This window comes from Crotalus tigris, unplaced genomic scaffold, assembly GCF_016545835.1.
Source record: "Crotalus tigris isolate CLP2741 ecotype Arizona unplaced genomic scaffold, ASM1654583v1 scf7180000018585.330925593:3314079, whole genome shotgun sequence".
In the NCBI taxonomy this organism is placed as follows: domain Eukaryota; kingdom Metazoa; phylum Chordata; class Lepidosauria; order Squamata; family Viperidae; genus Crotalus; species Crotalus tigris.
The window spans coordinates 2,695,315-2,707,957 of NW_024097088.1; the positions used below are offsets into that span (position 1 = coordinate 2,695,315).

The 12,643-nt window shown below is 49.2% G+C and overlaps 1 protein-coding gene across 2 annotated transcripts in view; it reads right to left on the reverse strand.

Annotated features, from left to right (window-relative positions):
- DOCK11 (dedicator of cytokinesis 11) overlaps positions 1-12,643 on the reverse strand; it is a 46,429-nt gene that overhangs the window by 14,697 nt on the left and 19,089 nt on the right. For both annotated transcript variants that reach the window (XM_039354794.1, XM_039354793.1), the window contains exons 25-44: positions 12,007-12,076; positions 11,807-11,932; positions 11,542-11,613; positions 11,293-11,439; positions 10,968-11,051; positions 10,763-10,874; positions 9,347-9,525; positions 7,499-7,615; positions 6,716-6,791; positions 6,302-6,414; positions 5,731-5,851; positions 5,578-5,644; positions 4,781-4,828; positions 4,194-4,336; positions 3,863-3,978; positions 3,183-3,320; positions 2,157-2,339; positions 641-754; positions 226-441; positions 82-139 (exon numbers count right to left, since the gene is read on the reverse strand). In XM_039354794.1, coding sequence (XP_039210728.1) covers positions 82-139; positions 226-441; positions 641-754; positions 2,157-2,339; positions 3,183-3,320; positions 3,863-3,978; positions 4,194-4,336; positions 4,781-4,828; positions 5,578-5,644; positions 5,731-5,851; positions 6,302-6,414; positions 6,716-6,791; positions 7,499-7,615; positions 9,347-9,525; positions 10,763-10,874; positions 10,968-11,051; positions 11,293-11,439; positions 11,542-11,613; positions 11,807-11,932; positions 12,007-12,076 — 2,300 coding nt within the window. The remainder of the gene's footprint in view (positions 1-81; positions 140-225; positions 442-640; positions 755-2,156; positions 2,340-3,182; positions 3,321-3,862; positions 3,979-4,193; positions 4,337-4,780; positions 4,829-5,577; positions 5,645-5,730; positions 5,852-6,301; positions 6,415-6,715; positions 6,792-7,498; positions 7,616-9,346; positions 9,526-10,762; positions 10,875-10,967; positions 11,052-11,292; positions 11,440-11,541; positions 11,614-11,806; positions 11,933-12,006; positions 12,077-12,643) is intronic.

Consider the following 12,643-nt stretch of genomic DNA (forward strand, 5'->3'; position numbering starts at 1 on the left):
TTGCAGAACAGGAAGGAAGACTTTCATAATGAGTTCTCTGCCCCCCCACCCCCCCAGGCCTTCCCCACATCAAACACTCACTTTTTCTGTGAAGGAACTCTGCCACCAAAGCTGCAACGTGAACGTAGCACATGGCTGCCTGTGAGACGAGAGCAAAGGTGAGCGCCAGGCCCTTGGCACTTCCCGGACGTGGTCAAAGCGCCTGGCGTTGGCCAAGCTCATTACCTCCGAGAAGTCCCCATTTTTGATGTGGATCTTGGCCATGCTGTCCAGCCAAGTCTTTCGCAGCTCCGGAGTGCTGGCGTAAGACTTGGCCAAGCTGAAGTGCAGGTCAACCAGCATTTCGGGGTCCTTCTCATGTTCTTTCATCTGTGCAGTGGCCATTAGCACCGTGCGGATCCTCTTGGTCAGATCTTTGACTTCGGAAGGGAACGTGGTCGCCTGCCACAGAAGAGGACACCGCTCTGAAAGGGATCCTTTCTCCCATCTCCCTTCTCCGGGCGGTTCCTCCAGCAACTGAACCGCAGAGGAGGGACCACTCGGTAAAGAGGAGGCCCAGGGACTCTTCCCTGTGAGCCCTGGCTGGGTGGGCTTCTCTCCTTCCCCCATGTGAAATCTTCCTCTACTAAACCAAGCCCACCTTCACTGGCCGGTCGCTGTTGGCAAAGTTATTGATAATTGAGAGCGATTCCTGGAAGCGTGAGCTGCCACTGAGCGCCACATCGGCTACCTGCTGGCTCACCGCAATAATGATCTAGCAGAGAAACAGAGACATTTTTCAAAGTTAGGGAAGTGACAAGCTGTGTTCTGGAACGCCAGAGAATCCCAGTTGACCCATACAGTAACGACTTCGGATGTCAAGCCTCCTGGGAACCTAAATATTTGTCCACTACAACTTGTCTGCTAATTGCATCACCCTACAAACAGCCTCCCATGGAAATCAGATGATCTGATTGGGTTTTGATTCCACAGGGAAGAATCATTCTTTATCTCAAAGGAGTCTCACTTACTTGTGAATATCTCTGCGTGAGTCGCTGTTCTGGGCTGAACTTGCATTTAGTAAGCACCCCGCAAACACAGACAGTAAAATTCGGTCCCAGACAAGAGGTGGAAATTCCCATGGACCCATGATATTTCCTTGGTGATCCAAGCCACCAGTTTTCTTGCCCACAAATCACAAATGTGTCAACCAAGGAAGGCACAAAACATGGCAACTAACACAGCACTCAACTCTGGAGAAACAGCAGGATGAATTCTCAGATCTAGGACATCATGGAAGATGTTTTTAAAAAAGGAGCCACGTTTCTCAAGAGGATGCAATTTTGGTGAGATCATTGACACCATAGACAAGATTGTCCAATTTCCCCTCTTGCTTATTTCAAAAGGTAGAATGCATTCTGGTGTGTTTTCCCATCAAAAGTGTGTGTGTGGGGGGGAAGACCATGGGCCTGCTTTACAGCTTTCAAAAAGGCTGCAAACTGGGTTCAGAGGACCAACTTCAGCCCTGGAGTCTTGTCCTGCATTGAAATGGCATGTGAGAATGACCTTGGGAGATGCTGCCTAGAGAATGGTCAGGTAAGAGAGACAGCCTGGCCCACGGCTGCACAACAGGTGGGGAAGAGACCCAGAAGGGACCCTCCCTAGTTTCTCAGGCTGTATAGCAGACAGGAGGAGGTCATGTTCTTTCAGACTGCCAAGATTCTGTTACTTAGCCGTATAAGAAGGTAGAATTAGCTCATCTGGTCAAGTTTCCTGTCTGGTCCACCAGGTAAGGCTGACCTACAGCTTCTGGGGTCAAGCAGGGGATCGAAGTGAAGTACAGACAATACAGAGATCAAGAAACAAGTGAGTCCTTCTGCTTTTCTTCCTCCTCACTACTTCAACCTTCCTCACATTACATCGAGATGCATATTTCCCAGGAAGCTGGAGGGAACACATCTTGAAATAGCCTGCTATCCATCAAGCTGGTCTGATGTGATACTTATTAAATCTTTAAGGTAAAGGCTTAGGGACAAAAAGGGAGAAATACTTCTACGCACCCCTTTCCTCACCCTCTCAGAGTGAGGAAGGAGATTGTGAAGAAACAACTGTCAAGAGAGCCAGAAAAGGTCTCATGATTGTGCAAGGCCAACTTGTTTTCTTCCTCTTTTACTGACCTGGAGGTGAGTCCTTAAGAAGGTCTTCCGCTTGGTGAACTCAAAGTTGTTCCTCATGAGGAGATAGAGGAGGGCAGAGGCCTCGCTCCGCGTGGAGCTGAGCTTGGACGTGCAGCACTTCAGGACCTCATAGCAGAAGGCAGAGCACATGTTCACCCTCCCCTTGAAGAAGGCTGCGGGGAACTGGAGAGGCGAGAGGAGGAGGAGAAGGGAGTGCCACCTGGGGAAGGGGAGGCCCTGGGCCACCTTGTAAGGGCCTCTCCTTCAAACCTGCACCAGTGCCACCTTCTTGCTATCATGTAGAAGGAGGCTCGGGGTTGGCAGACCCTGAGACGCTTCAGGCTTGCAGGATCCATCTGGGTCGGTCACTGGACCAGAGGTTTGGTCTCCCCAGCTTTCGGATTCATGCTGGAGCCCATTCCCAGGGAGAACTTCTCTCCCTCTAGTAGACTCTGCTGGAGAGAGGTTCCCTCAGGGTGGGCACCAGTCCGAAAGTGACCGACCCAGATTGGATCCTGCAATGTTATCCTGGGACCCGTAGATCGGCCTTTGTTCACGAGCTTCAGGCTTCACTAAATTGACATACAAAAGGCAGAAGTTGTGAATAAGGACACCTCACCCCCCCCCCCCAGTGAAAGCACCGAAAGGAGGGACGGAGAGATAAGACAAAATCAGCTTGGTTGAAATTAGTATTTTGCACAGAACACAGAATAGTATATTATGAGGCCATGCCCAAAACAGGTATTTTACCACCGCTGTAAATAGAGCAGGACAAAGTGTCTTTGTGGGGGTGCTTGGAGACTTCCTGCCCCTTTTTCCTACCCTCCGACATGCTTGGTAAAAATCCAGGACATTTTTTTAAAAAAAATAAATAAATAAACCTGACCATAAAGAGGAAACAGATGCCTCTTGGTTCACTGCCTAGAATTGGGGAAGTTATCTATTTTGATACGAGCAGCGAGGGAAGCGAGAGACCAGAAAGATGAATGGGGCAGCCATGAAGGACTCCATCTCTAATTCGCTCACCTTGTTGATAAAAGCCCTCAGAGAGGCAAAGACGTGCTTCAGGGCTCCCTCCGACTGCCCGTTTTTGAGGAAGGCCAGATGGACATCAAACACCTTTTTCATCAGCGGGTTGTGCCCATCATTGTTCGAAAGCTGATTCTAGGGAGAAGTGGATCCAGGTGACTTTGGGTGGAAAATCCCCAAAGGGGCTCAAGGTACAGAGAATTTGCTGGGTTTTTTTTTAAAATGCCGGGCAAATCGCCAAGCTGGAATGGCCCCATCAAAGCAGCCTCAAACAACTGCAGAATGTTTGGGATAGGCAGTCCTCGTTTAGTGACCACAACTGGGACTGGCAACTTGATTGTTAAGTGAGACAGTCCCTCAGTGAAACCCCGACAGGGCTTATGGTCTGACTTCAGCTCTTCTTTGCATTACAGACCAAGAAATATTGCAAAAGCAAGGATTGGTCGCAAAGTTATTTTTTTTATCACCAAAAGTAGCTGCAAATGGTTGTTAAATGAGGCAGTTGCTAAATGAGAACTAAGACCTCAAGAGTAAGAGGGCAAATTCAATGAGGATCACAAAAGTTGGTCCAAGAAAAATTCAAAGCTGAAGGCTCAATCAACCCAGAGCCCAGAAGTGTCCGAGTCCAGCTCTTACAAGGAGGACCTTCAACAGAAAGACGAGGGGCCGAGACGGACCTTGAAGCACTGGGTGAAGAAGGTGATGGTGTCCAGCACCGTCAAGGTCACTTCTGTGGCCAGGTTGCCTTCCAGCAGGGCCTGGTGGACAATGTCTGCCTCTGACGTGCCGGCACCTGAGATTAGAAAGCAAAGACTGACCTCTCTCATCCTCACCTGTCAAGGAAGAAGCGGCCGGGCAGAGCTTGTTCGGGGGCCGCAAAGCCGCAGGCCATCCCTGCTCGGTCAGCCTTGAGCTCCGGTGTCTGCAAGAGCAGAAGACGACCAACCGAGGAGATCCCTGAGGGCCACCAGCCTTCTGAGGGCCACCGGCCTTCTGCGGGCCACCTACTGTGGTTCAGGGTGAAGGAGCTGTCCAGGCTGCTCAGGTGCTGAAGCCGGGCCTGCATGGTGCTTGCCCGGCTGCGGAGGGCGGGCATCGTCTGGGATTTCCGGTCAATGCTCGCATGTTTGGACAGCCACCCGTCCTGGACCCTGCAGCGGAGAGATTTGCAGCTCAGCCCTCCAGGCAGGGGTCCAAATGCACCCCAAACCACACTGGGGGCAACTACAGGACCCGCCGTGGTCTGCAACTTGGTGGCAGGCAGGACAGCCTCTCTCCCTGATCGTCTGGCCTGGGGCCCTGAAGGAGGAGCTGTGGCCGGACGGGGTTGGTACCCTAACAGAGATGGCACCTCACCTTTCTCCTTCAAACCCTGGGTTTTTGTTCATTTGTTCTGCTTTTTGTAGTTTTATGTTTTTATGTTTATAATTGTTGAATGTTTGTTTTACCTTGAGATAAGCTGTTAAGAGTTGCCTGAACCATCAGATGGGCAGTAAATAAATTTGATAAAGAGGCTTGCACTGTCCACAGGACCCAGCTGGTATATCCTCTGAATAAACAGCCCTTCCACCCCCACCCCCCATTCCCCACAATACCTGGCAATGTTCCTTTTCCCCGCATATCGGAAGTGGAATAGACAGACTCTGCAGCGGGAGAGAGAAAGTAATTAATCAAGGTTAGGATCCAATGTGGCTTCTATGGCTTGCTGGCACCACTCACACTGATTCCTCTGACACCCTGGGTCATATTTTGGGATTGTGACCTCAATGGCTGTGAAGCTGCAGCCGGCTTTCCATGAAAGGCCAAAAGATGTTGAGAGGTGCCAAATTAGAAAACACAAAGGAAACTACTTTTAAGAGACTTCTTTTATAAAGAAGCTCAAAAGCAGCTCTGGAAAAATGTGCATTTAACAGTGCGGGAAAACATAGCTGTTTTCATTTTCCCCCTTTTTGAAAACTGTGTTCTGTAAGCTATTTTACATCTACAGGGGGACCGGCACACATTCTCCAGCAAAGAAAAATGCAGATTGGGACACTTGCTAATCGCCTGCCTGCAGGGAACTTGCTTTTCAGTATTAGAAAAACATCCAGACCAGTGTTTCTCGACCTTGGCAACTTGAAAATGGGTAGACTTCAATTCCCAGAATTCCTCAGCCAGCTATGCTATGGAATTCTGTGAGCTGAAGTCCACTCATCTTCAAGTTGTCAAGGTTGAAAAACATTGAGATCTGGAACTTCTTTCAGAACCTTTGGGCTGTGACCATCCCATGAACTGCCGAAAGCCTTGTCCACAGGCAAAATGTGGCCATCGTGAATTCTTCTTCCTAGAAGTTTCAACAGGTGATCCTTTTTCCTCCCTTGAATCTCTTAAAAAAGGGTAGACGTAAACTTACTCTAGCAGAACCAAGACATTCATCAGCTCCTGGGGAGATATTTTGTTCCAGTAGGACAACAAGGTGTCTGCAATTGAAAGAAATCTGCTTAAGATGTCTCTCGTCATCCCTCCAGCTCCCCCAGCCCAGGAAACGGGAAGGGAGAAGGCTGACCTTCCGACAGCATCTTGACAATGTAAAGGTAGCAGACAAGGAGGCTGCGGATCTCGTACTGGTCCAGCCGCCCATAATGGGAGAGGCTGCTGCGCGTGGAACTTTTCCGCATCTGTGTTGACTGAGAGGAGCCAAAAAAAAAAAAAAAAAGAGGTGGGAAGGGTGAGGAGGGGAGGAGTCCAGGAAAATAAGGGTATTAGCTTAATCTTTAAATATGGCCAGCTGGTTCTTCCCCCAGTCTAGCAGTCCTTGAATTATGACTGATCACTTAGAGACTGTTCAAAATTCTGACAGACCCCCCCCTCCAAAGATACCTATGACCCAATTCCGAAGTTCTGATGGCTGCCCCCTCCCTGCGGTCAAAGGATCACATGTTGGGTGCTCAGCAGCTGGCCATGTATGGCATCCTGTAGTTGTATAACCCTGTTTTATCATATCTTTGCAGAAAACCAGCATTTGCTGCCGTTTTTGGCAAAACGCGCCCCATAGTGAATGACGGGACTCTCAAGAGCTTATAGAGCCATGCTGTCTGTTCCCCAACCTCTCTGGAAATCTGAAAGAGCAACTTTACATTTTCAGTGGAGGAAGGCTGATCGGGGGAGCCGGCAGTTCCTTCAGATGTGAGGGACCCCCGCGAGTCTTCCCTTTTCAAAAAAAGGCCATTCTGGAAGCCGGCACCAAAAACTGCAAGAAAAGAGCCGAAGGCTTGCAACCAGTTGCATCAGAATGGGGGTCCCTGGCCACAGCTTGACCCAGAACGAGGACCGTCCCAATAGGGCCGTCCATGGGACTCCCTGCTAGTCAGTGGGGTTGGCCTTGAGACCCCCAACTCTGAATCCCAGCAAGGTCTCCTTCCAGACTCAAAACTCTTCCACTAACTAGAAGACCTCCAAGGTCCCTTCCAACTCTGTCCTTCTGTTATTCACCCCTAGCCCCTGGCCAAGATTAGGGAGTGGGGGAAGAGTTCACACCCAGCATTCCTTACGTGAGTCTTTATCAACAATGAGGCTTGACCTGTTGGAAGGGGAGGTGAAGCTGCTCAGGAACTCATCCCGTGAGGCCTGCTCAGAAGACAAAGGAAAGGGTTCAGGGAAGGGGGCAACTTGGCTCAAAGTCAAGTTCATGAGAATAACTAGAAGACGAGATGAGCTGGACATCTTGCAATAGTTTGCCTCTGGATGCTGGGAAGAGTTAAAATCCACCCAGGTTAAAGTTCCTAAGCTTGGGAAATATTGGACTAGAACTAGGGATCTCTAAGCCTGGCAACATTAAGATTTGTGGACTTCAGAATTCTGGGAGTTGGAAGTCCACAAGTCTCAAAGTTGACAAGTTTGGAGAGCCCTGGACTAGATTAGATGACTTTTCTGGTCCTGCTGGCCTCCTGGGTAAACCAGGTAGGAATCACAACTTGATCAGCCAATTCTGTTTTATTGTGAGGCTACCTTGACAGAATCTTGCAAGTCTGAAAGCACAGAAGGACTCCTTGTCTCCTTAGCGTCCGAGAGAGATGGTTCCTTCCGAGCCCCTTGCCCCGCTTAGTAGACATCTGTGGTCTCTGTCCTCTCTCATGAGACCATTCCCTTGGCTGCGCCTCTGGACTCCGTGTCCCAGGCTCTTCCCCACATATCATCACAGGCGCCTTCCAACTTTATGTTTCGAGGCTCACCATTTTTCTAAAGTTCTCCCTCCCAGCAGGCTCTGTGTGTGTGAACCGGGGAGCCTGTCCCACATCTGGAACGATGCAACTTCCTGCTTCGAAATTACTCACAGAGGTGGACATGGGTGTGCACGAGTACAAGATGCCCGGGCTGGCCAACCTCTGGACGTTTTCCAAAAGGATTCCGGCAAGCGGTAAATACAGCTGGGCTATTTTGGCTTGCAGGTTCTGCAAGAAAGGAGGGGTGAATGAACCCCCAGATAAGAGGTGGCAAGACGAAAAGAAAGCTTTGAATCTGTGGGGTCACACCGAAAGCAAAGAGGGAGAGGTCTGACCTTTTCTTCTGCCAGAAGAAGCATCAGCTTTGGGGGTTATTTTTCACTCTGGCCACTGGAAGGATACAATCAACCGGAGTGCTGATTTACCCCCAGCCTATCAAGTACTTAGGAGGTGAGGGCCAATGGTTTAATAGACAGCCATCAACACCCCAATCAGCAACCAGGCACCACATAAATACTACACACAGAGCAGCACATGCTCTGCTAGAAAGAAGCTTCCCGAGGATGGGGGCTCCAGCAGAGTCCAAAAGCTTGGAAGACAAAAGCTGTAGTCTCGGTAACCCACCCAGATTGGATCCTGCCACATCCCTTTATCTCCAGCCCTCTACGCAAATCTGCACACAGTTGTTCTTATTATTGTTATTTGTTAGATTCCTAGCTCGTCTTTCCTGCAGGAGTCAAGGATCCCCCCCCCCTTGGGAAGGTGGACTTCCCAGGCTGGGACTGGACTGGGTCCTGGGCCTCTCAGCCCCCCACCCCTTCACTGCAGCTCTAACATTGCAGTAGCCAGATGCAAAGATGTATCCTGTCACCATTTTTAAACCAGGAATGGTAGCTATTGCTTGTATAGTCTGTTGAAAACTGAAATTGAAAGCCAGGAGATGTCATTGTCTTCCCTTTTAATATTTTTAGAAATTTATGCTGCAATCAAGCGAGTCTTTCCAGGAGATCAGGGTTACTTGCAAACTCCAAGCGGAGTTGCCTCTGTCCTCACAAGAGCCCTAACTTGCTAGCTCAGGGGAGGTGGGAGGAGAGAGACAGAGAGAGCCCTCCCCAGCTGTCTCTTTGCAGCTGAGGGCAGAGCTTCAGAGTAACCTCCTTTATTATTTACTTAAGGCATCAAACCTCTTCTGGTTGGCACAGCAAATAACTGCAAAAATAGCACCAAGGAAAAAAGTGCACAGTACAGAAGAGCACACCTTAAAAGAGAGAAGATTGAGCCAGTTTTCAAAGCTCCAACCCTGCTTGGCACCTCCCCAGCTCTCGGCCAGTGGAACTTCACCAGGAACCCCTTTAACGCCAAGCAGGGGAGAGCCAGGCAGGGGGAGGAGGGAAGTTCCCAGAAGTTCAGCTCCAATGCTGAATGATGAGTTGGATACGTGCAGAATTGCAGAAACACCAGCGGAGCCTCAAGGGAGGCGGCCTGGCCAGCAGCCACTTTGTTTTGGCTGGCTGCCAACTCTGGTGGTCAGGAAAAGGGATCCCAGAACACGTTAAAGAATCAAATGAAGAGGATGCTCCAGCTGACCAAGAGGAAGCCAGATGTTGGCTAAGCAACCAGCCAGCAGAAAGAAGGTCCAGAGCATGCAAGCCCTCAGTTATTTTGTCCTTCTCAGCCACAGTCAGCAATTCCATGGCATTAACCATTCCCGACTGAGCAAAGTCAATCAATGTACATCCTATACTTCTGACAATTGGTTGAGAGGCAGGTTGCACAACCATCACGTCATTTTGAGCCAAACCCACATCTGTGGCCACGGCAATTGGGTTCAGCTGAGCTAAACCACCATGCGGTCTTGTTTAGTTTTGTCTCAGTGTGTGATGTGAGCTATCCAACAAGCAAACCCAAAGCAGTCATGCAATCTATGAACCAAGCCAATGTTGCCTCAAGCCCTTCTACCTTATGCTGGTATCTGTTATCAAAGGCGTGCTTGATGAGAAGGCTTTTCAAGATGCTGATGGCCACGTATCGGACGTCAGAGTTGTCCTTCAGCGCGGCAGAGGTCTCTCGCAGGAGCACTCCCACCAAGAAGTGGTGGCGGCAATACTCATCAGTTAGACTGTACTCAAGGTTGACATCTGTGGGGAAAAGGTTGGGAAGGACTATTCTGATCTTACCACAGTGACATCCGGTGATGAAATCTCGGAGTCTCCCCCAGGATCACTCCAGAGAAGAGGATGCCGAAGAACTGGCCCACCCCACTGGCTGAGCTGTTTGGTCCTGCTAAGCTGGAGTTGGAGGTTGGGGGTCCAGGGAAATGAAAACAATGGGGAAGAGCTGGGGGGAGATGTGCAGAGAGGGGGGAGGAATCTGAAGATACTGAAATAAAACAGACATCCTAGCGGCCATAGCCCGGATTATTTATAGCAACCATTCAAGATGGTCAACTAAAATTTATTGCTGAGACTAAACTTCTGCTTCTGGAAATGCTAAACTGTAGCTGCATAAACAGATTGAGATCTTTCAATGTCAATGCAGACATTTTTACAAACTGAAGGTTTGCAGCTGTCTCGGATGGCTGTTCCAACTCTGTCTGTTTGCCTTTTCCGATGAAACAATTGCTAACCTCTGCTGGTTTCAGAAGCAAATCCAGATCGGGACCCTGGGTGCTGAATGCGAGGGAGCAAATAAGGAAGCTCTTACAAGAAGCCCAAATCCTTGCTTATTTTAAGAGCATTTGATCTGGCAGAAAACATTTTCCAGACTTTATTTCTACCTTCCATCTGCAAACCTTGCAGAGATGAAGGGGCCCAGAAAATGGGAAACAGAAAAGAATAGAATTAAATTAATTGGATTAAGTTAGGAGGGCACAAGTAATGGAAACAACTGATGGGCAACAGAAGAGGCACATTTATAAATATTGGAAGAGGCCCAGATTTTTCTCATTTTATCTTCATAGCCAAAACTTTGTGCTTGTGTCCATGGCAGTGAATATGCTCCACTGTGCGGGTGTGTATATTTTATCCCTTTGCTCTGACTGTTTCAACAGTTAAAAAAAAGCTGGGGGGCAAACAGGAAAGACATTTTTAAAAGTGCTTTTTAAAATAGGTATTATCTCCCAGGTTAACTGATTTTTCACCACAATGGTGCCAGTTCCGTTTTTAGCGAAGCCAATGCTTAATTATCAAAATACTTGCTGTTACTTAATCCTGCAAATTCGATCTGCAGGCTTTGCTGAATTTCTCAGGAAGTTTCAAAATGGCGATTCCCTGTCTGAGCTCCCAGGCCAATTATTGGCTTAAGAAACAGGCAGAGAAATAATCTGTTGTTAGCCATGGCCCACTGGGGGTGTGAATCACACAGCATTTCACAGACCTTGCGTTCGATGAAACTTTGGCTTGGCAAAATTCATTGGTAAATTCAGCGGAATGTAGTGCTCATGGCTACAGATGGTCTGCAGAAACTCAAACTTATATTCCACCAAGAGCTGGATGTAGAGAAGAGAAAAAAAAATAGGATTATAACAGACGGCCTCTGCTTTCTGTCCTCTGCAATGGCTCTGGGAAGCGGAATATTTTACCTTTGGGTCTTTGGGGCTGAACCCAGAAATGTAATCGTTGATCAAGTTGAAGATAAATCCTCGGTCCATGAAGGTCAAACATCGCTGTGGAAGGGGATAAAAGGTGACCCTCCTGCTTCGCATTGACTGAAGGTGCATTTAGTGGGCGTGAACGCTATTGCTGGGGTAACCTTTGGGTATTGGGGGCTCCCATCGACAGAGTTTCAATCCTAGAAGCGGTTCTCAATGTCGGCAGGCTGAGTCAGCCCAACGGGAAGAAACAGTTGGCCCTCTCTTTTGCTTTTAAACTAAAGACGGGGAAGGAAGGAGAGGAAGACTACACCACCTTCAAGAAGTTGGCCAAGGAGAAGTTGACATTTCTTGACTCCTCTGGGATTTCGCTGTAACGAATGTTCACATGTGGAATAATGGAGAGCAGCAAAGAATGCAGCGCGTGGCCGTAGGACTCCGGGAACCGCTGTGGCCTGGGAAGCTGAAGGGGCAAGGTGTGAAGTCCGGCCCAAGCTCCTTGCATTCACACAAGACCCACGTGGATTGCCCATGAAAGCTGCCCGGGGTGTGCTTTTGCCCTTACCTTAATCTTGTTCTCATCCAGAAGATAAAGAGCCATCGACTTCACCAGAATTTCAAAGAAAAACCACGAATACTGGAAGCAAGAGGAAGACAAAAGAGAGGTAGTCCAGCCAGGTCAGGTCCCCACCTGTTCCCACAGTGCAGGAGAAGCCACGGTGTGCGTGAGGCCACCAAATGAGCAGCGTGTAGCCTTCTTCCATACCCTTGGCCCTTTGCAAGGGGGAGAGGTGGCCTTGAAGAGCTTCCCTTTCCGTCTTTGGTCTCACCTTCAGCATCTTATTGATGGCCAAGAAGTCTGCAGACTGCTTGAGAATTGTTGATATGGCTGCTGCCAAGATTTCGTGCGTCATTTTAGCCTGGGGCCGGCTGGGCTTCTCGGGCTGAAAGCAGTACTGTGGGGAAGAAGAGACGTTGGACGCCCTGGACAGAGCCTATGACCTAGAAGGGAGTCCTTTCTCCAACTCACCTTGACGAATGTCCGCAAATAGTGGTCAAGACTCCCCTCGTGGCATCTGGATACGATGTAGAGAAGAACCCTGCAGGAAGGGGTGGAAAAGAAGGTCAGAGGAGAGCACCTCTCACTGTTACACGGAAGAGTAACCCCATTTCCATGATCGCAACTCGCTTTCCTATCAGGGCCCGGCTGGCTCGGCGGACGTAGAACGATGCTCGGTTGGGACTGTCATCTGTTTCCTCCTGCCCATCTTGAGTTGTTTACTCCAGGGTAGCCCTTTGGCCTGGTCAGGACAGACTCACACAAAGTTATGACTGTTGAAAAAAGTGGCCGATGACTCTTGCTCTCAGGACCAAGGCAGCATCCCCGTGGTCAAGTGCTTGGCAACCAGCCCGTATTTGTGACAGTTGCAGCATCCCTTGGTCAGTCGGTCAGCATTTGTGACCTTGATGTCCAGCAAGCAAACTCAGGGAGGGAAGCTGGATTTGCTTAATGGCAAAAAAGGCTGTAAACTCAGGCATAGTCACATGATGACTTACTGACCACAGCCTTACTTAGTGATGGAGGTTCTGGTCCCAACCGAGGTGATACGGCGAGGAATAGCAGTGTTTGGTTTTTCCCAGGGAGCAACTCTTTTGGAAGAGCCCCG